The sequence below is a fragment of the Lupinus angustifolius genome, chromosome LG17, assembly GCF_001865875.1.
Source record: "Lupinus angustifolius cultivar Tanjil chromosome LG17, LupAngTanjil_v1.0, whole genome shotgun sequence".
NCBI lineage: Eukaryota > Viridiplantae > Streptophyta > Magnoliopsida > Fabales > Fabaceae > Lupinus > Lupinus angustifolius.
In genome coordinates, this window is record NC_032025.1 from 3,588,923 (window position 1) to 3,610,241 (window position 21,319).

A 21,319-nucleotide genomic window follows, 5' to 3' on the forward strand; every position below is an offset into this window, starting at 1 on the left:
AACGCGAGTAAGACCAGGCTGGAATAGTTACCTCCAGTCTATTAGGTCGGTCAGAGACGACCGGGCTAGTAGACTCTACGGGGTTGACAGCGCAAGTATAACCGGGCTGATAGACTTGGATCACAATGTTCTAATTTGGCGCAATGGAATAAGGGTAGGGCTTCTAAGTAGGTATATGGGTAGGTCATGATGGCTTGGGAGTTTTTATTAGACACGTGGGGGGATGTCTGGCGTTTCGTCTGAAATTGGAACGACAGATCAACGTGTCTGTTCGTTTCAATTTTGTTGCCTGGATTTATGTGTCACTGTTGGATTGTCCTCGAGTGATTTTGAACGGGTGGATGCACATTTTGGGCTGGGCCCTTAGGGAGGTCTGGGCTTGGGTCTCTCTCTATAAATAGGGGTTCCCTTATTCATTCTTCTTCACTTGGCCTTCTGAGAAATTGTCTCTTGCCAAACATACACATTGTTTGAATTTGACCTTCGATTTTCTTCCAAAATCTTCTACTTCCATTAACTCGGTAACTTTTTTTCTCTCTTTTGCTTTTTTTTTATTAACATTTTAAGCAGTTATGGCATCATTAGGCGGGGATTCAATCCCTAATGAGGTGGAGGTCTTATCCGAGCCTCCACCCATTTTTCCTAACGCAACTCGCCACCATCGCCAACGAGCCCAGTGCGTCGTCGCCCCGGTTAGTAGTCGTTCCTCTTGGAGGCGATCTAACCAGCTATCCCTGCCGGCCTTGCTGCACGATCTGAGGGAGAAAAAGGTCGGGCATGGAGCCGCCTTGATTGACCGAGCGACTTTCTCAGAGAAGTGGCGTCCGATCTTGGATAATATTTCCAGCTCGGATTCTGACACTTCTTCTAATGACAGGTCTACTATGGGGCAAAATTTTGCTGACTGGGCAAATCAGTTTATTATCCCGGAGGACATGACAGGTAGTGAGTGCCGCTATTGGTGGGTCGATCAAGACGTTCGGGGAACGCCATCTTATTTCCCATCATATGTACGTCCGACGATAGAGGTGTTGACACAACCGACTAATGATATCTAGTGATACGCTCCTACTACTCAGGAGCGAGTTTGTCGGGACATCTTATTTGAGATCCAGAATAGGTGGAGCTTTTACATGTACGAGCAAGTCTACTGACAAATAGGAGTGAAATTCCCCTTTGAGGATGGTACACTTAAGTGTTACAGCATCTTCAGGTGGCCCCCTCTCAGTTGCACCCCAACTCATGAGGCTTTATTCGGGCTTTTAAACTTTTCGGTGAGGTCATGGAGCGGCCTTGCACACTCCAGTTATTCTTCTGGATGTTCCGGGTGACACGTAGTTCAATAAAGATGAGGCTTAGGCTAGGCGTCGTGGGTGGACATCTCTTCAATCCCGGAATGGGCGGGCTCTATTTATTCCCTTCGAGGGTTTTAAGAACTAGAAGCGCATCTATTTTCGTGTCAAGGCTCGGGGGACCCGTCATACTTGGGCGTATGGTCATGGTAACGTCCCTCCTTTTCCATTTTCTTGGAATGAGGGGATTCTCCAGAAGCCGACCAACTCCTTTGGTTTCTTCTATGATCAGTTGGATGATTAGGAAAGGAGGACGGCGGATGAGATGTTAGCATGGGTTGAAGATGGTCGTTCAATCCTTTGCTACAAACTGGTCCAGGGCGACCAAGTCTTCGAGGAGACAGTCAGTATGTGTCCGACTATCTATATCTTGTTTGTATTTGTTGGCATTTATGTGACCTTTTTCGTTTGTTTCTTTCAGCAGCGGCTATGGGGGATGAGGCAGACTGGAGCAGGCTTCTAAAGCGGGCAACTGGTAAGAGGAAGGACGCGGAAAGCAGCAAGCGTCCCAGGCTGAGTCTACCTACTCAGGTTGAGGGTCCTCCTTCTACTCCTCGGAGGGAAGCTGCCCATGCAAGCAGTTCAGAGGGGACCACTATAGACCGGCCAACTCCTATCACGATGGTGCCTCCTGAATATGCCTTTGGTCAATCGGTTGACCTTACTGAGGAGCCTGTTAGCCCTCCTGAAGTGGCCTCAGAGAAGGGCACACAGTCGGGGAAGCAGAAGTCGGGCAAGTCTTCTGGCAAGGGTAAGTCTGGGGCCTTCCGCCTTAAGACTACTGACAACACTCCTAGGATCGTTGAAGAGGGTTTGGTTAACCCAGAGGTGAAGGACGTTTTGGATGGGGTACCTCTAGTGGACCTGCTGAGGAGGACCTGGGAGGCGGGGGTTATTGTGGCTTCAGTCGCCAAATACCTTGAAGGTGATGGGGTGCTCGCCACTCGGGTTGGGGAAAACACTTTGGACAACCTTCAAAAACTTCATTCAGGTGAGCTTCATGAGTTGAAGGAGAAGCATGCTAAAGTTGTGAAGAACTTGGAGGCTTATAACCTCTCGGTTGCTTAGCAACTCTCTACAGTGTCCCTCTAGCTGAAGGATGCTCGGGAAGCAGAAATGTTGGCCAAGATAGATGTGGGGGCCGCTAAACGGAAGGCGCAAGCTCTGGGTGATCGACTTCAGAGGAGTGAAGACGAGATGCTTCAACTTTGGGACAAGTTGAATATGTCGGAGGCTGAGAATGCCCGAGTGCATAAGGAGCTGGATGACCTGAAGGTTGCCTACGTGAAGCTGGAGGATGATGTTGATAAGGCGACTAATGCTGGTTGGGATAATGCCCTTGCCTAGGTCGGCTTGGTTTTATGCTGATGTTGTCTGATCTTGGACCAGGATAGATGTTCGGGTTACGCTCAAGGGCGAGGTCGTTGTTGATGAAGATGAAGGCCCTGTTACCCTCCCTGTTCCGACCAGAGGTGGCAGAGGGAATTAGTTTTAGTTGTTTTTATTTTGCTTTCGCACTTGTAATTTCTTATTTTCAATGAAGACCTTTGTCATTTTATCTACTATGTTATTTCATTTCTGCACTTTTAATGTCTTGCTGACCAGAGTAATTAAATCGACTAATCAACCATTCGGATAACTAAGCGGTCAGATAATTAAATCGACTAACCAACCATTCAGATAACTAATCGGTCGGATAATCAATAATATCTGACTTACACTCTAACCGGTGTTGAAGTGAGGGTTGACCAGATATCATTATTAAGATATGGGACTTGAATGAGAATGAGAATGTTATGTTAACCGATGAACTGATATTAAACATGAATGAGAATGTGGAATACCGATTAAGTAATGATTGCTCGGTTAAAATGTTGTTGAACGTGAATGAGAATGACATACCAATTAAGTAATAGTTGCTCGATTTAACATTTTGCTGAACTTGAATGAAAATGAAATATCTATTAAGTAATAGTTGATTGGTTTAACATTTTGCTGAACTTGAATGAGAATGAAATACCCATTAAGTAACAGTTGATTGGTTTAACATTTTGCTGAACTTGAATGAGAATGAAATATCCATTAAGTAACAGTTGCTCGATTTAACATTTTTCTGAACTTGAATGAGAATGAAATACCCTTTAAGTAACAGTTGCTCGGTTTAAAATTTTGCTGAATTTGAAGATGTTGAACAAACTTGAAGTATTGAAACTTTCGTCAGATGGGGACTAGCCCATGCCTCGTATAGTGAATCGCCGTTCGAGGGGGACTAGCCCACGCCTCTAGGGTTATATTGTTAGCGATCAAGAGGACTTGGTCCTGGCTTGGGTTTGTAGAGTGAATCGCCGTCAGAGGGGGACTGGCCCACTCCTCTGGAGTTATATTATTAGCGACCAAGAGGACTTGGTCCTGACTTAGGTTTGTAGAGTGAATCGCTGCCAGAGGGGGACTGGCCCACGCCTCTAGGGTTATATTGTTGGCGACCAAGAGGACTTGGTCCTGACTTGGGTTTGTAGAGTGAATTGCCACCAGAGGGGGACTGGCCCACGCCTCTAGAATTATATTGTTGATGACCAAGAGGACTTGGTCCTGACTTGGGTTTGGGGAGCTGGATTAAATGGGTGCCATAATTTCTTGGAGGATTCTAGTGCGACTAGCATTGAGGGGGTGTAGGAGGTGTATTTAGGTTTTTTGGGTTGTCGGGGTGGATCATCTCGAGGGTGTTCATGTGTTTTTGGGTGTTTGGCTTCCCGTGATGGGAGTTGGTATTCTCTATGCTCGGTGGATGGGCGGTTTAGATGAGTTTCTTACATATTGATGAATTGTTGAGCCTTAGATCAGAGTTCTTCCATTGTGAGTAAGGGTGGAAACAGGTCAGGCCAGGCTTTGCCTTAAACAGGCCCAGCCTATATAGCACATAGGAGCCTGGGCCTGGCCTGTTAGCCTGTTTAAAAAAAATTTCAAAGCCTAGGCCTGGCCTGTTTAAAAGCCTGGCCTGGCCTGTTAGCCTGTTTAAAGGCCTATTATACTATATGCTCATGAAATAGGCTACCATGTCTACATTTTAATGGGCTTATAGGCTTATTTTTAGTTAGACCCATCTAATTCTAATAATTAAATTATATTTTTATATACATTTTTATATTAATATTACACATATATAATAATATTGCTTATATTAAAATAGTATAATTTCAACATTCTTATATAATATAGCTAAATAGGCCGGTCTGTTAGGCTTTATAGGCCTTTTAGGTGGCCTAAAGCCTGGTCTGTTAAGCTAAATAGGCTTTTAAGAAAGCCTGAGCCTGACCTGTTCGTGAAAAAAGTCTGGCCTGGCCTAGCCTGTTATAGGCCAGGTAATAGGCCCCTGGTAGGCGGCCTGGCCTGTTTCCACCCTTAATTGTGAGGTCTGAATATTTAGCCAACTCCTGTAAGAAGAGGCCATCCTGCAAGTCTGTCACTAAAATATGAACTGATACCTCTAGGCTCAGGGTGCGAACCTTCATGGCCTCCTAGTTGAATCTGTCTAAGTAAGCTCGGAGGGGCTCATTGGACTCCTGTCGTATACCGAACAAGGTGTAGGAAGATTAGGGTTGCTCTTTGCTTGTCGTGAAGCGGATATTGAACCCGTTGGCGAGAGTGGCCCATTGGTCAATGTTGTTTGGTGCGAGCCGAGTAAACCACTGCAGGACCGCACATTTCAGGGTGAGGGTAAATGCTCGGCACATGATGGGGTCAGTGGCCCTATGAAAGAGCATTGAGGCTTCAAATGCATCTAAATGATCCTGTGGGCCACTTGTTCCATCGTACTAGTCGATGTTGTTAGGTCGGGTAAGATGTTTTGGGAGTGGTGATGACATGATGGTTTCTATGAAAGGATGTTTTGCTCGTGAGGAGCTGTGGTCGGGGGGTTGAGTTATTTGGGTGGTTTTTGTGTTTGGGGGGCTATTAGCCTAGATGCTTCGGCGGATTCAACAGAGTGCTCATCGGCAACTGGCGGCGAGGGTCCATTACTGGGTTTTGGTCTATGTTGGCGAAGCTCGGCTAGTAGTTGGGACTCTTGTTGGATAATTTGGCCTTGAGTTTGGATCATGTGGAGGAGTTGTTGGGTAGTGAGTGCTTCTGGGGTGGTGTTTGGGGGATGATTCTGGCTAGCTTGGTGAGATGGTTGCACTAGTGTTGGGGGTTCAATGGAAGGGGTGTCGTGATTTTGGTTGAGTGGTTCTGCATGCCTAGGTGGTTGAGCTTGGTTACGGGTGGTCACTATGTTGTAGGTTCCCCACAGACAACGCCAATGTTCTTTACTGTTAAGAGTGAATGATCGGAACCTAAGGATGGATGGTCTGTAAAATGTAGGAGATTAGGTAACTTGGTCGGATTTTCATCTAGACCCACCGGGGGAGGTACCTAAAAAGGTTCTCTGACACTCAAGTCAGTAGAGTATTCTAGAGAGATAAATGAGTAAATAAGAGAGAAGCTAGAGCAGTAAGTGTAGCAGTAAATGATGGAATTAGAATTAATTATAGTCTCTATGTGATGTCTTCTATCTATAGAGCTTAAGAGGTGCTGAGATGACATCTAACCATTGGCTAGCTTTTAACGGGTACCAGGGATGTACTCTAGTCGTCCTTGCTTGACATGTGGATCTGCCCTTGTCGATTTGTCGGGGTAGGTAGAATATTCAGGCGGCGTGACAAGTTGTTTGTTGCCTGACATTGATGGCGAGTCAGTGGCGCATTAAATGAAATGTCAATGGTGCATTAAATAGCATGTCGATGTGCATTAAATAACATGTCAGAGGTCTTAATGTCGCGTTATGAGCATTTATTACACCTGCCACAGGTGGACCCATCTGAGGCGAATGAATGGATATGCGGAGTACTGCACGGGATACTCGAACAGAAGGGGGCAGTTCAGGAATACTAGACTAATAGATTCTTTGGGGTTGACAGTGCAAATATGACGAGGCTGGAACATGGTCCAAGAATGTTCAAATCGATATAGTTAGTGTCATTTAATTTAAAGGCAGATATACCTCAGCTAAATGAGAGAATCTATGGTTAAGTGGCTGTAGGATATAAATATGAAAGTGAGAGGGAAATAGATGAATAAGAATATGTGGAAAAGTTATAAGGGTCCTAGTGGATGAAAAGGTGAGAAAACAACCCTAATTATGCATCTTTATTCATAAATTAATATACAAGTTGATGATAGATAACACACATGCGCACTTGGTGTCAAGAAATCGAATGATCCTAAATTTTCCTCACTGAAAAAGTACACTCCACTGGACCCATTATAAATACCATTTATATAAGTGCTCTCCCAAAAGGAAATATAAATTGGAATCTGATTGATGGGTTCTAACTTCAATCATTCATCTCTTGTTAAGCTTAAATAAAAACTATTATATTTATAAAGAAAAAGTATTTCAAAACACTCAAAAATAACTGGTAAACCCCTTAGCATCTCATTTCTCAAAAAACTTGCATACATATTGTGTGCACTATTAGATCCATTAATACAATTATATAAATAATTATAAAAAACTATAGCAATTATATTTATTTAAAAATATATATGATTAATTTAGAATGCTGAAGTGCATCATATTTAATTATCTAGGTATTTCTTATCTTTCTCTGGCTTTTAAATTAACACGAGGGATATAATAACAGATAATGATAAAATAAAACATACCATGTCAAATTTGGGTGATACAAATGTTGAAATGGACGGTGCTATTACTGCCATATAATCAATAGCATGTTCGTATAGAATAATGATTAAGACAAATGTTTGTTTCTCTTTATATTTTCAATAATAAAATATAATTTTGTGATAAATAAAAAGATTAACCGTTATTATATATCTTTTATTTGTTATTGTTATTATTTATCTACTAAAGAGGGTCATTTTCTAAAACAAGAATAATTCATCACCATTGCATGCATTTACTAACATCTTAAAAGTTTAATCACCGATCCTTCATTGGTAAACCTCCACGTACCCTTCTCCTGTTATTCTTCCTTATGAATTTATTGTTGCCACTTATAATTCTACGAAGGTAAGATTTTCAATGTGAGGCATAAACTTTGTGTACTTCTCTTACATAATGTAAATATATATGAGTCGAGATTAAATCTCTTTTTCGGACTGGATAGCAAACCCCATTTTTTATCTTGAGTTTATGTTGTAAAGACTATTAGTTTTTTATTTTTTCTCCATTTTTCTCTCTTGTAATTATTTTTTCTCTTAATAAATTTTTTTCCTTTTACCGATAAAAAAAAAACTTTTAATTTCATTTTAGAGGGTTCTTCTTCAGTTCTTCTGAGTTCTGAGTGTACTTTCTTCTCCAATAATAAAAAGGAATTTGACTTATAAACTAACACCAACACACATGGTTGAGACAAAATCATGTCATTGTCCTAAACGTAAAAAAAATAACAACAACAATATGGTATGTGAATTTATTTATTTTTATGGTTAAACATTCTCTATGTCCATAAATTATTTTGGAATTTTTTAATAGGTTGATAAACTTCAAAACAATTATATTGGATCCATGAACTTTAACAACTCGTGCATTAGATCGTCCATTCTTTTTAATTTAAAATATTTTTAGAAACACTATTAAGAAAAGTGAAAATGATACATTTATATTAGTTGACCTTAAATTCCGTTACTATTTATAGTTAATATACTCAATAACATTCATGTTGCGAAAAATTGACAAACATATGAGGATACTCAAAGATATTTATTCTCTACATTTCAATGTGTCATAATGTGCTGGTCGTTGCAAATAAAATTTTCCAAGTGTAAGAAATACCTAAACAAGAAACGACAATGCATGTTGGGAGATGTTGTCATAAGTCACAAAATGAGTAAATAAGGAAGTTTGTGATGCTTAAGTAATGAGAATCTCAAACCTAAGGACTTATTTAGTTTTCATTCTCCTCTAGTGCTTAAGCTAAGACAAATGATGCTTGAGAGTTGAGAGTTTGGCCAATAGAAGGGGTTATCATGAAAAATTTGTACCAAATATGATACATTCTTACGGTCTGATTTTACTCGTCAATTTAAGCTAACTCATAACATATTCATTAATCATATGATGTGGCGTGTTATGGTAGTCTTTATAGGTAATAAGATTAGTTTTAATTTTTTTTAATCCAATACAATATTAACCCAAAAAAAAATATTTTGTTGAAATTTCTTTAATTCCAATCTTATTATCTACAAAGACTACAATAACATACCACATCATCATATGGTTAATAACATACGTTATGACTTACGCATAACTATAACCAAATTTTGCTTATCAAAATTTAAGCTATGAAGAATCTCATATAGAAGCTTTAATAAGTCCAAAATAAATAAAATTATTTTTAACCATAAAGAATCTCATAAAGAATCTCATATAGAAAATTATTTTTATGGTTAAACATTCTCTATACCAATTAGCCATGGAAGCTTTAATATCATATTATGAATTGAACCAACTTTCAAACAAGTTTGATCAAATCAGGTAAAGCAAATAATGACTTTATTATATATCAAAATCAAATCACTTTTTTGACATTATATATATTGGGTTTGGTTCTGACGTTGTAGACATGTTCAGACTTAAAATTTACTTAAATCCTAATAGTTGAGGTCAATTATTTCTCAAAAGTCAAAACTTAAAAGGAAAACAAAGGGAAATGTTTGCCACAAAGTCTAGAAGTTAAAAAGAATAACAAGAAGAACTACAAGATATATGTGTAAGGGACCTTGTCCTATTGTTTTTGATTGGGAAAGTTTTGTCCCATTGTTGATATGGTGGAAAAGCCATCATGGTCACTCTTCTGTCTGCACTCCATTATTCAAATATGCAATTGTTTCCATTTTCACATGCCCACAACATAGGGGAAAATAGTCTTCTTTTATTGTATTACCAACGGAGGAATTAATCCCATGTGTGGTTGTCATGTTTTCTCAGGAATCAAATCCTTATCTTTTGGTCATCTTGAGGATCTAGTCGGACCTTACACAACTAGATCAACACCTTATTGGTATAGGAGGAAATATTCTAATGAGAAACAAATGATCACTTTTATATTTACACATAGGATTAAAAGTGTCATTTCATTATATCTAAAAGATAAAAGTATCAAATCATATTATTTTTTTCCCTTGTTTCTTCATCATAGATGATCTTAACTCTTAAGAAAATACATGCATTTATCAAAACCACATCTTTAAATTGAAAGGAATAGAAACATAAAAATAAAGGAACATCTGAATTTGATAGCTCAAAGCCTGAAGGACAAAGATATGACTAAAACATTATAGAAATCCACTTGTTTTGTTCATTAATCATGAGCTTGTACATATATACATAAATGTTACAAGATTATATCATTGTCAAATATGGGGGGTAGTAGCATTTTCTTTGTTTGGTTTTGCAAAATCAAATCCACCATGCACAAACATACATATATATAGATAGAAATGACCATGCATATCTATGTGATGTAAATTGTAAAATACAAGTCAACTACAGAAATCTATCAAACATTACTAGAAAGCTATAACATGATGCATGATAATGTTGTCTTCACTTTCTTGTGATTGCTGTGGTTATTTTCTTGCTTTTGTGATTGTTGCTTGGATTTTGTTTTTATGAACTAAATCACTCTAGGGTCTTGTCTATAAGTAGGGCCTTATCTAAAAGTAGGTATTGTTTCTTTCAGTTAAATTAGCCTCTAATAACAAGTGATAAGAATGAAAAACGAACAAGTCTTCTTATTCAAAACCTCAACTATCAAATCTCTTTTCTCCCATTTCATCCCTTGAAAATGTACCATTCTTACATGGTTCATCATTTCTTGATATATGACTAAAATATTTATTTTTATATTTAAGCTATCAGTTGGATGAACATCTAATTTTTTCTGGAATTTATTTGCAAAGAATAAAAATATGTAAAAATTAAAAATAAAAAGTTGAAAATGACATTTTGATCATGTTTATGGTTTTATACTATCAAATAATTTGATCACCGATAATTTTGTTTTAGTTAATTTGGCGGTTTTAAAAAATGATTAGTAACGCATTAGGAAATCATTTAATAAAACACCACGAAAAAACAACTACAAATTCTAGCTAAAAAACATATTTTAAAATACCATAAAATTACTCTTTGTTTTATTTTCATAAGATTGATCCTTATTTCTTTAGATCAAATGTTCAATTCCTAAGGGATAGTTACGAATCCCAAAAAAGATTAGTTTCTTACCAAAAAAAAGTGAGGAATACTCTTCGTAGATTATTAAGCACCGTTGCTTCCGAAGTAGGGATGATTAATATTAAACAGTGGTGCTATTAAAGAAACAGAAAAAGTTTGTTGTGCTAAACAAAAATGAACAAGACAAAAGAAAGGAAAAAGTGATCTTAAGCAATGCTTCATAATTTCTAAAGTTTTTAGGAGTGAGCTTGATTGATCATGCTAGAATAATTTGAGATAAAAAAAGGTGGGATTCCATCACCATCACAGTGTAGCTGTCCAAATTATATCGTGTATTAATAAAAATATATCATATCAATTTAAAAAATTAAATATTCATTATTATTTTTTCTGTTTTGTTTCACTGTCATTGTCATTAGTACGAGACATTATTTAAAATGTGCTTTCCTACAAAATTTTGTTAAAGTAACAGACTCACACACACTGAACATCATAGTTTGTGCTATATATTCATGTCCTGCTACTCACTACACATTATGAAATCAAGTTAAAAGGAACTTCTTAACTTCTCTCATTCCCTAATCATCACCATCCACAATCACCACCAAAACACTACAAATCTCTCATTTCTTTAGCCATGCCACAAAACTGCATAGCACCAAAACCACAATATTCCAATAGTAATCATATGGAAGAACCACCAGAGCTCACTCAGCCCCATAATCCAAGTGTCCTTGCCACTATGTACCCCATAACTTTGAAGGTAATTTAACTAGATTAAACAAAATTAAACTTTATTTCACTCAATAGTATATGCCACACTTACATTGATTCTATATTTCTGTGACACCACCATATAATGTATATATATATATATATAGACAAAACATTCATGTGATATATTTTGTGACTAATGTTGTTCTGTTTTTGGTTTGCAGTTTAAGGAAGTGGTGTACAAAGTAAAACTAGAGCATAAAGGACTATGTTGGGGCAGCACATGGACTTGCAAAGAGAAAACCATATTGAATGGTATGTCAGGTGTGGTATGTCCAGGAGAAATACTTGCTATGCTAGGGCCATCAGGTAGTGGCAAAACCACACTTCTTACGGCTCTCGGAGGCCGCCTCGGCGGTAAAATATCCGGAGAAATCACATACAACAATCACCCTTTCTCAGGTTCCATAAAAAGAAGAACAGGTTTTGTGGCTCAGGATGATGTGCTATATCCTCATCTTACTGTCACTGAGACTCTAGTCTTCACTGCACTTCTAAGGCTTCCTAACAGCTTAACAAGAGATGAAAAAGTTCAGCATGTAGAGAGAGTTATTGCTGAGCTAGGACTCAGTAGATGCAGGAGTAGCATGATTGGAGGCCCAATGTTGAGAGGAATATCAGGTGGTGAGAAAAAGAGAGTGAGTATAGGCCAAGAAATGCTCATCAATCCAAGCTTGTTATTGCTGGATGAGCCTACTTCAGGTTTGGATTCCACCACAGCTCTAAGGATCCTCAGCATGATCAAACGACTCGCGAGTGGTGGTAGAACTGTTATCACCACCATTCATCAACCCTCTAGCCGCCTCTACTATATGTTTGATAAGGTGGTCTTGCTCTCTGAAGGGTGTCCTATCTATTATGGTCCTGCTTCAACTGCCTTGGACTACTTTTCATCAATCGGTTTTTCGACATGTGTGACTGTCAATCCAGCTGATCTCTTGCTTGATCTTGCCAACGGTAAATATACATTTGTTTGATTCTTTTTCACTTTGAATTTTCATTATAATCTAATGATGCTTAAGTTATAACGCTTTGGACTTAAAAAAGTGGAAGCTGACTCTTCTTTTTCAAGAGTATTATTTTGAAGAAAGCAATACTAAGAGTGTCATGATAATAACCAAATGTTGCAGGGATTGCGCCGGATTCCAAGCATGCAACTGAACAAAGTGAGAGCCTGGAACAAGAAAGGAAGGTGGTAAGAGAAACTCTCATCTCTGCTTATGACAAGAACATAGCTACAAGGTTGAAAGCTGAGCTTTGCAGCCTAGAAGTGAACAATCAAACTATCACAAAAGATGCTTGCACAAGTAGGTCTTCTATCTTTAAGTGAGAAAACCACAGCAAAAAGTTACTGTTTGTTATTACTCTTACTGATATGAAATTTATGCAGAGAGTCACACAAAACATGAGCAATGGTGCACAAGTTGGTGGCATCAGTTCAAGGTACTATTACAAAGGGGAGTGAGGGAAAGAAGACATGAAGCCTTCAACAGGCTGAGAATATTCCAAGTCGTAAGTGTCGCTTTTCTTGGCGGACTTTTGTGGTGGCATACACCAGAATCACACATTCAAGACCGGGTAAGAATTGCTTCATGTTTATCTTCTTTTAGTTGATGATAACTAATAATAACAACAACTAATTCAGAAGGTTATGGTTATATATTTAGGCCTTCAATTTGATAACTTCTCTTTTCCTTTCAATATCCATGTCAACACACACCATTTTGAAGCTGCAATTCACTGCTTCCTGAACTCCAAGAAATCTAAACCATGATTGATTTTGTTTGGCCAAATTTCTTTATGTTATATCCTAAAGCCCTTAAGAGGAACTAATATGTGGTTGTTATGTGTAATGCAGGTGGCCTTGATCTTTTTCTTCTCAGTTTTCTGGGGATTCTACCCTCTCTACAATGCAGTTTTCACATTTCCTCAAGAGAGGAGAATGCTGATCAAGGAACGTTCATCGGGAATGTACCGGCTTTCATCCTACTTTCTAGCTAGAACAATAGGAGACTTACCACTTGAGCTTGCACTTCCAACAGCATTTGTCTTCATAATCTATTGGATGGGAGGGCTTAAACCTGATCCTGTGACCTTTATCCTTTCTCTTCTTGTAGTTCTTTACAGTGTTGTTGTCTCTCAAAGTCTTGGCCTAGCATTTGGTGCTATCCTGATGGAAGTTAAACAAGCAACTACTCTAGCTTCTGTGACAACTTTTGTTTTTCTCATTGCTGGAGGATACTATATACAACAAATTCCACCCTTCATAGTTTGGCTCAAGTACATGAGCTACAGCTACTACTGTTACAAGTTACTTCTCGGTGTGCAGTACAATGATGATGATTATTATGAGTGCTCAAAAGGGGTCTTGTGCAAGGTTATAGATTTTCCTCCTATAAAATCAGTGGGTTTGAATCATATGTGGGTTGATCTGTCCATTATGGCACTGATGTTGCTCGGTTATCGACTAGTCGCTTATTTAGCGCTGCGTAGAGTGAAGTAGATATAAATTCTCATGGAGCTCATATACACATTGCAAGAGAACTTGAATAGTTTTTGTACTGATTCAACTTAGGAATAATATTAGAATGTTAGACTTATGATGGTGTACATGATTTTTATATTCCCCTTTTTATGCAGTTTTAGATAATACTAACTCCAAGTTCTACCTAAAAAAAAGTACAAAGGATATGCTACATGATAAGAAGCAAGGAAAATAACATTCTGTAATCTTATCTGCAGAAAAGGTCATGGATAGTGTTAGAAATAAAGGGAACTAGAGAGGTAGTGGGAAAAGGAAAATGTATCTATAACTTAATGACATCATAAAGGACTAAATGAAATCCTAGGACAAATATATATATATAGTTAATAGATAGTGACCAGATGTTACTATCCAAGAAAATTGTGGATCATTTTGAGGCCTTTGAAACCAAAACCAAAACTTTGTTGTTCCATTTCTCCCTGCATAATTTACAACTACATGGGACATTTATCAGAATAATATTATAACATGGCAGTAGTGGCCCATAACAAGGGGTTTTTTTTTATTGAATAATAACTATTACATAGTGATGTTGATTTTTTTCTTCTCAAAACTCTTAAGCATGATGCTTTTCACAAGCTCAGAAGCAGTAGCAGTCCCATTTATGACTGATCCACCAAGTGATATTCATCATCCAATGATGTTTAAATGATGGCATTATTCAAAACCAAATATGTAGTTAAAGTTAAGCTTAGTTAATGCACATTATGAAGATTGAGACTAAAATAATTGGTGATAAAAAGTGGGTGGATGGCTCTGTCCTCGGAACCTAGATAGAGGCTCTAAGGTGATTGACAACAACATAAGTTGTTTTTAACTAAATATTTTTAGCTTTACAATATTGTTTCACCCTTGTAGCGGATTCCATCTAATGGGATTAACATTAAACTTTATGTGATAATCACATTACTTTTGAATCTGAAGCACTCACAAGATTGATGTAAATAAGAAATGACACCTAAAAGATCTTAGTCACACTCTACTTCAGCATGGTGCATTATCCACTCTAAGTCACTTTGAAGTTGGGAACAAAAAATGACTAATATAATTCTGCATAAACAGTTAAACACAGTATCATTTCAAACAGGTCTATTCCATATACACAGGATATAAGATCTCTCAATCATGTTGTCAATCAATTATATGAGGGAAATAAACTATACAATATATATCTAGTTTATGTGTGTGTGACCAACCAAGAAGCAACAGAGGATGATTATTTGACAGATATAAGTTATGAGTGGCTATATTCACCAAACAACCATAATTATATCACACTTGACGTTTCTTATATTCACTAAGTGTTAGGTATAGATTCCTAAACAATAAAAAAGGTAGTGCAGACTTAGAGTTAGTACATTCATATAAAGCCTTAATTAATCCAAGATCAGGCACCCCATGATGGTTTAATAACTCAACAAAGATAGGGAAGTGAATCTGAAAAAGCATAAACAATGTTATCACAATGCTTACGTCTAGAAGCATAAAGGATTCAGTTGAAGAAAAAATTGTACAGTAAATACTCATTTCAATCTCTCATGTTTTTTTTTTTTTTTTTTTTAAAAACTCAAAATGGTCTCAAAAAATTCAAATTAATCATTTTCAGAATTAAATTAGTCTCTACCAGGTATTGTAAACATGAAACTGAAATGAGTATCTACTCAAAATTGAATTACCTAATCCTTGTAGTAGAAATGGCAAAACAACAGTAGAATCTTGTAACTATGTGGTTCAATTTGATCTCCAGTTCCAACACATTACACAACCATGCACTAATAATAGCACTTCAATGAAATGTGAATGCTGTTTTATCATGATAACAAACCAAGTTGAGCTAGTTCCAATACCAATAAGAAGCTTCAAGGTTAAATCTTTGTGTCTTAGGATCTTTTTTTTGTAAGATATTATCTTGTAATTAGGTATGGCACGTTAGATTAAGCTTTTTCAAAAATCAGAGTCAAGTTGATTTGAAAAAGTAACTTGAAAGCTTATTCAAAGCAAAACACATAGCCCATATTTTATGAAAATCAAGTTTCAAACTTGTAATCTATTAAATGTAATGTTCAACCAATCCCCAAGTCTCAACATGCTTTAAATTTGTTTTTTTTATCCTTTACTCAACTAAATGCATATATAAATTTTCTCACTATGTTTTTTATAAAATGGTATGAGACATTGACAAATTTTTTGATGAAAGAAAGATTAGACATTCATGAATGAGAAAGATAAGAAAAACGTACGGCTTGAAGAAGGAGAAAGAATGGAAACATAGTTTTATTAAATTGAATAATATTTCTCATCATCATATTGAACCAGTGATGGTTTAGAATGAAAGTAAACTATATATAGATGTAAACAAAACTTAACTAACTAAAACCACTAAAACTAACACTAAGTATAACTAGTTTAATACAATATCAACTTAAATACTAAAATATAGTTCAAAATATATTTCAACAGCTCCCTTAAGCTATGATGTATCATGCATTCCAAACTTGAAATAATTGTGTTGAACATGATCATATACTCTAGTACCTCCTCTAGCTGGTGAATGAATCCTTATCTCTCAGTCTTGAAATGTGAATATGAAGCAATATTGATGCTTAACTACGATAGCCAGAAGTAACTTCATCCAAAACTTAACCATTTATTTTGACAGAAGCTTAACCAACCAAACCAACCATAATGAATAAAAAAGGGAAAAACTGATCTTAATCTGGATCCTAATATTATATTTCAATGAGAAAAAATTACACATAATAATATTGTGTGTTTAATGAGAGAGAGAGGAGTAAAGAAAATAGAGTAGTAAAGAAAAGAAATAATTAGGGAAGTAAACGATGACAAATTCATCTTTAGTAAAATCATAGCCCATAGTTTTAAATCTTTCATGTACAAGAAGGGCAAGAAAAGAAATGAAACCAACCATAACAATTGAAACTTGATTTGGAAGGCTTAAAAGAAAAGTCATTGTTGTCTAGAAAATATGATGGAAAGTGTAGCAACAACAAAATGAATGCTTTAGAAAGTCTTACAAAAGAAAGAGTTAGAATCTTGAAATGCAATGTTTCATTGAAAACATAATCAAGAATGAAAATAGTGTACAAATCCAACATTTCTGACCATTTACAATTTGTAGATAATCTTTAATAATTGTCCGCCTTCATCCATGACATTAGAGTCTCAATTTGAAGTAGAGTATGAAGCTTGATATGATGGCCTTGACACAGAGCCTTTTTTGAGGCAAGAAAGTCCAGGATGAAATGATCAATAGTAGAATACCAAAGTCTTCGTCTAGCATATTCATGAACCTCTTGCAAGAAAGTTGTTGTTTCACATGTGTAGCTAATTGAGAATGACAATGATTGTTTGTTGAATCTTGGAAGATAAAGCCATAAGGGGAAGCAATCAAAATAATAATTACACCTTGATATCATGTTAAAATGTAGGAGATATTGACAAATCTTTTTGAAGAACAAAAAAGATTAGACATTCATGAATAAGAAAGATAAGAAAAGCTTAAAACTTGCAGAAGGAGAAAGAATGCAAACATAACTTTATTGAATTGAATAATATTTCTCCTCGTAATATTGAATTGAGTGAGTAATAATTTACGATGAAAGTAAACTACATATACATATAAACAAAACTTAACTAACTAAAACCACTAAAATTAACTCTAACTAACCTAATAAAATATCAACTCAAATACTAAAATATAGTTCAAACTATATTTCAACAGTTTTAATTAAAAAAGAAACAAGAAGTTAGTGTAGTTGTATAATATTTATCTGGATCTTAAATGAGAGCATGTATCCCAAAAAAGTAGGTCACTTTATCTTATTGATGAAAAAAATATTTTATTATTAAATTTTAAATTTAAATATATGTTTTTTAATCCAATCAAAAAAGTAATACATAAAATGAAACACTCTTGTAGTACAACACATGATCCGCCCAAAATAAACTAAAAGATAAATGATTCAATTTTTCTGAGCCATTATTATCAAAAAACTTAGTCATGCAGCAAAAAAAATGATTAATTTCTTATCTAAAACTCAAATTCATTGTATAAAAAAATAACTCGACAATCTTTAAAAAAAATAGCTTTTTTATCTGTAATCTTCGTTTGTATAATCTATTTGATATTTGTTCAATTGGGTTTGAGCGTGTGATTCGCCTAAACTTAACACAAGGAATCAATCATCAAACAATGAATCAGGTTTTGACAAGGTTTCGTGCCTCCGCTTCCGTCGTTGGAGCAGAGCGGAGGAGCATGTCGACGGTGTCAAAAGCCGTAGTCGAAATTGTCGGCGGCGGGAAGAGCAAGAACCGCAAAGCTTCTAGTGAGCTCTGCAAGTTCATTGGCATCCCTCAACAATCTCGTTCTGAAATCGCTTTGATCATTTCCAAGTTCCTCAAACTCTACAATTTCAAGGTTCCCGTTATATCCCTTTCTCTTTTTCCTTTTACGCGTTTATGATTTCTTTTTCATTTTCCGTCGCAACACACTAACTGTTTGATGAAAGTTCTTACTCACATATGTGCCAATTTATTCCGCATTGTTCCTATTCAATTTGTTAACTGTAAGAGTTTTTACAATCCAATCTTTATATGTCAATTGACTCTTAAATGTGCATCATCTAATATTCATATGTCAATTGATCTTAAAAATGGTGGTTGATGAATTGATTGTATAAAAAACTTACGGTATGTAATATTAAACTCTTGTTTATTTATCTGTTATTGTGGAATTTGTTCCTCCAAATTGATTAAGCAATCTTTAGGGGGTGTTTGGATTGGAAGAGCTCAATGAACTTACTTGGGCTTATGAGAATAGCTTATAACAATAGATTTTTGAAAACAATTTATGATATTCATTAAGTTGTTTTTAGATTAATTTAATAAATTTATCATAGAAGCTTGTGAAAATAAGCTTATTTAGCTGATTGAATAAGTGCATAATTGAGTTGATTAACCAAATGATTATCAGATGGTTTATGATTTTTTGTCTGATTCTTGGTTGGGTTTGAACTATTGTTGCTATGCTACTTTTAAACTGGTCCCTTAGTGGCAAAAAATAACATTATATTGAATTTGTTGTGTATTCTAATAACCACTTTGGACTTTGTAAGTCAGAAAATAAGCAAATAGCCTATGAAAAGCTGGTATTTTTTATTAATAAAAAAGAAGGAACAAGGGTCCTATTGAAATATGTGGATGGAGTCTAGTATAACTGGACCGTTGACTTTTTAAGAAGTCTATTTGAGGATTAAGGACTCTTTAATCATTTTATTAGAACATTGGTGTAATCATGGAAATGTTGGAATGGCCTAAGTTCCTTTCTATCATTTATATCTTCTTTACACATTTATATTTCAGTCTTAAGCATTAATATCGCTACGCACTTGATGATGATGATGTGTGGTTACCCTGCAGAGTCCTGGTATTAAGAAAGACAAGATCTGGGAGCAGAATTTGCAAACGCTGTTACGGGGCAAGAATAGCATTGGTTTTCCTGAGGTTGCTAAAATCCTATCTCCCGAATTCAGTCAGGGGGCAATCAACATCAAGGAGAGTAACACTGATTCTTTTGCAGACAACGTGAAGGGGAAAAACTCACAGAAGAAAGGCAAATCCTCAAAGAAGTAGGATTTGTGCATGGTTTTCCTCTCTTATAGGGCTCAAGTTAGATATTTGATACTTCCTGTGTTTGCTTATTTTTGCATGATAGTATTATGAGTGAACTCCAACCATGACAATACTAGAGTTTGACTGTTGAAACTATTTTGGCTGTTTTGTTGTTGTCCTTCAAAAGCAATAATATATTTTCTCTGCTTCCATGCCCTTTGGCCCGTTTATTAGGCATGAGCCAATGAAACAGTGGTTTTTTGCTTCATTATTTGTTTGTGTCATGCATGAATCGTTATGGTATGATAGGGTTTACAAACATTAGATTGTGATAAGCAAGAAATGTATTTTTTAGGGGCTTTAAAATTCCTTACCTTGAAATACATTGTTTGGACACTTAAGTCAGGAATTCAACAGGGTACTTTGTCTCCAATCTAAAGAGGATGAATTTTTAAAATAACTAGCTCTAGGTCTACCTCAACCTTCTCTCTTAGGACAATACTAGAGGGTGTGCATATGCAAATCTTCCTTTTTATCCTTAAATTAAATCTGATGACCCAAAGGTCCATAAGTAATAAATTAGTTTATTACTATTTTATCGTTATTAATAATTTATGTTTTCAACCTACATCACAATGTTATTATTTATTTAGAACTAAATCTATCATTATTTAGAACTAAAATATAAATCTATAACATTAGATTTATTAAATTAGATTTGTTTAACAAATAGAAAGTTGGAAGAAGTAAATTGGATTAGTCATATTTTATTATGGTTGATAAAGGACCAGACATAGCAGTTCAATTGGTACGATATAAATAATCGAATTTGAAAATGAGTCTGGTTTATGGTCTTAATCAAATGAGGTGTTAGACCATTTTGAATTATGGAAATTCCATCTAATTATATTAAACTCAGTTAAATCGTAATAACTCGAAAAGTAAACCAAACAGTTCACTTAATTTTTAAAAAGGGATCACTACCATAATATTTTATTTACTTCATCGGAAAAAAATTACTTTAATATAATCATACATAATTATTAATTGTATAAAAATTTACATTTATATGTAATTATATATAAAATCACCTAGTTAAATCAGACGGTGTAACGATTTAAATCAGCTAAACCTAATACGAGACATCTCCATCCGATTCTCGAATAGTGTTTCATAAAATTGGTTGATAATTTATATTTCCATTTAAAATCTTATTATTTCTTAACTATGTCATAAAAATAATTTTATTCTATTTTACCCTTAATTTATATTTTCGACCACAACTTATTATATGTGCAAAATTAAATTCAACATTCTTTTATATTTATATTTATATTTTTAAAATAATATTTTATATATAGAAGTATTAATTCATAATATTATTTAATTCAATTAAAGAATATAGGTTAACTGTCAAAACACAATTAATAATAAAAGTGGAGCTACATTTAAATACAAATTGAATTACACTAGTTATATTCAATTTTGGTCATTTGTTTTTTTAAATTAAACAAACCAAAGGGTGAGAGATATATGTGATGAAAGAGAAAAAAATAATCTTACATGATTTTTAAGTTTCACTCATTTAACTCATTGGATTTAGAAAATGAATGACTGAAATTTAGTATAATTAGTGTAATTCAATTTTTTATCTCTCTTGGTAATGAACATACACAATATTTTATGTTTTTAATTTAAATTAATAAGAATCCATCAATTGAACTCAAATACTACATAATTTATCATTAACTAGTTACCCTAATAATGTAAGATTTAGCT

The 21,319-nt window shown here is 35.3% G+C and overlaps 2 protein-coding genes across 2 annotated transcripts; both read left to right on the top strand.

Moving 5' to 3' along the window:
* On the top strand, nucleotides 11,110-13,964 carry LOC109331243 (ABC transporter G family member 14). Its single transcript, XM_019565623.1, has 5 exons — nucleotides 11,110-11,353; nucleotides 11,529-12,321; nucleotides 12,495-12,671; nucleotides 12,755-12,942; nucleotides 13,223-13,964. The coding sequence occupies exons 1-5, from the start codon at nucleotides 11,228-11,230 to the stop codon at nucleotides 13,865-13,867; spliced, it is 1,929 nt and encodes a 642-aa protein (XP_019421168.1). The 5' UTR covers nucleotides 11,110-11,227; the 3' UTR covers nucleotides 13,868-13,964.
* On the top strand, nucleotides 18,060-19,752 carry LOC109331245. Its single transcript, XM_019565624.1, has 2 exons — nucleotides 18,060-18,347; nucleotides 19,349-19,752. Exons 1-2 carry the CDS (start codon nucleotides 18,123-18,125, stop codon nucleotides 19,559-19,561), a joined length of 438 nt encoding a protein of 145 aa, XP_019421169.1. The 5' UTR covers nucleotides 18,060-18,122; the 3' UTR covers nucleotides 19,562-19,752.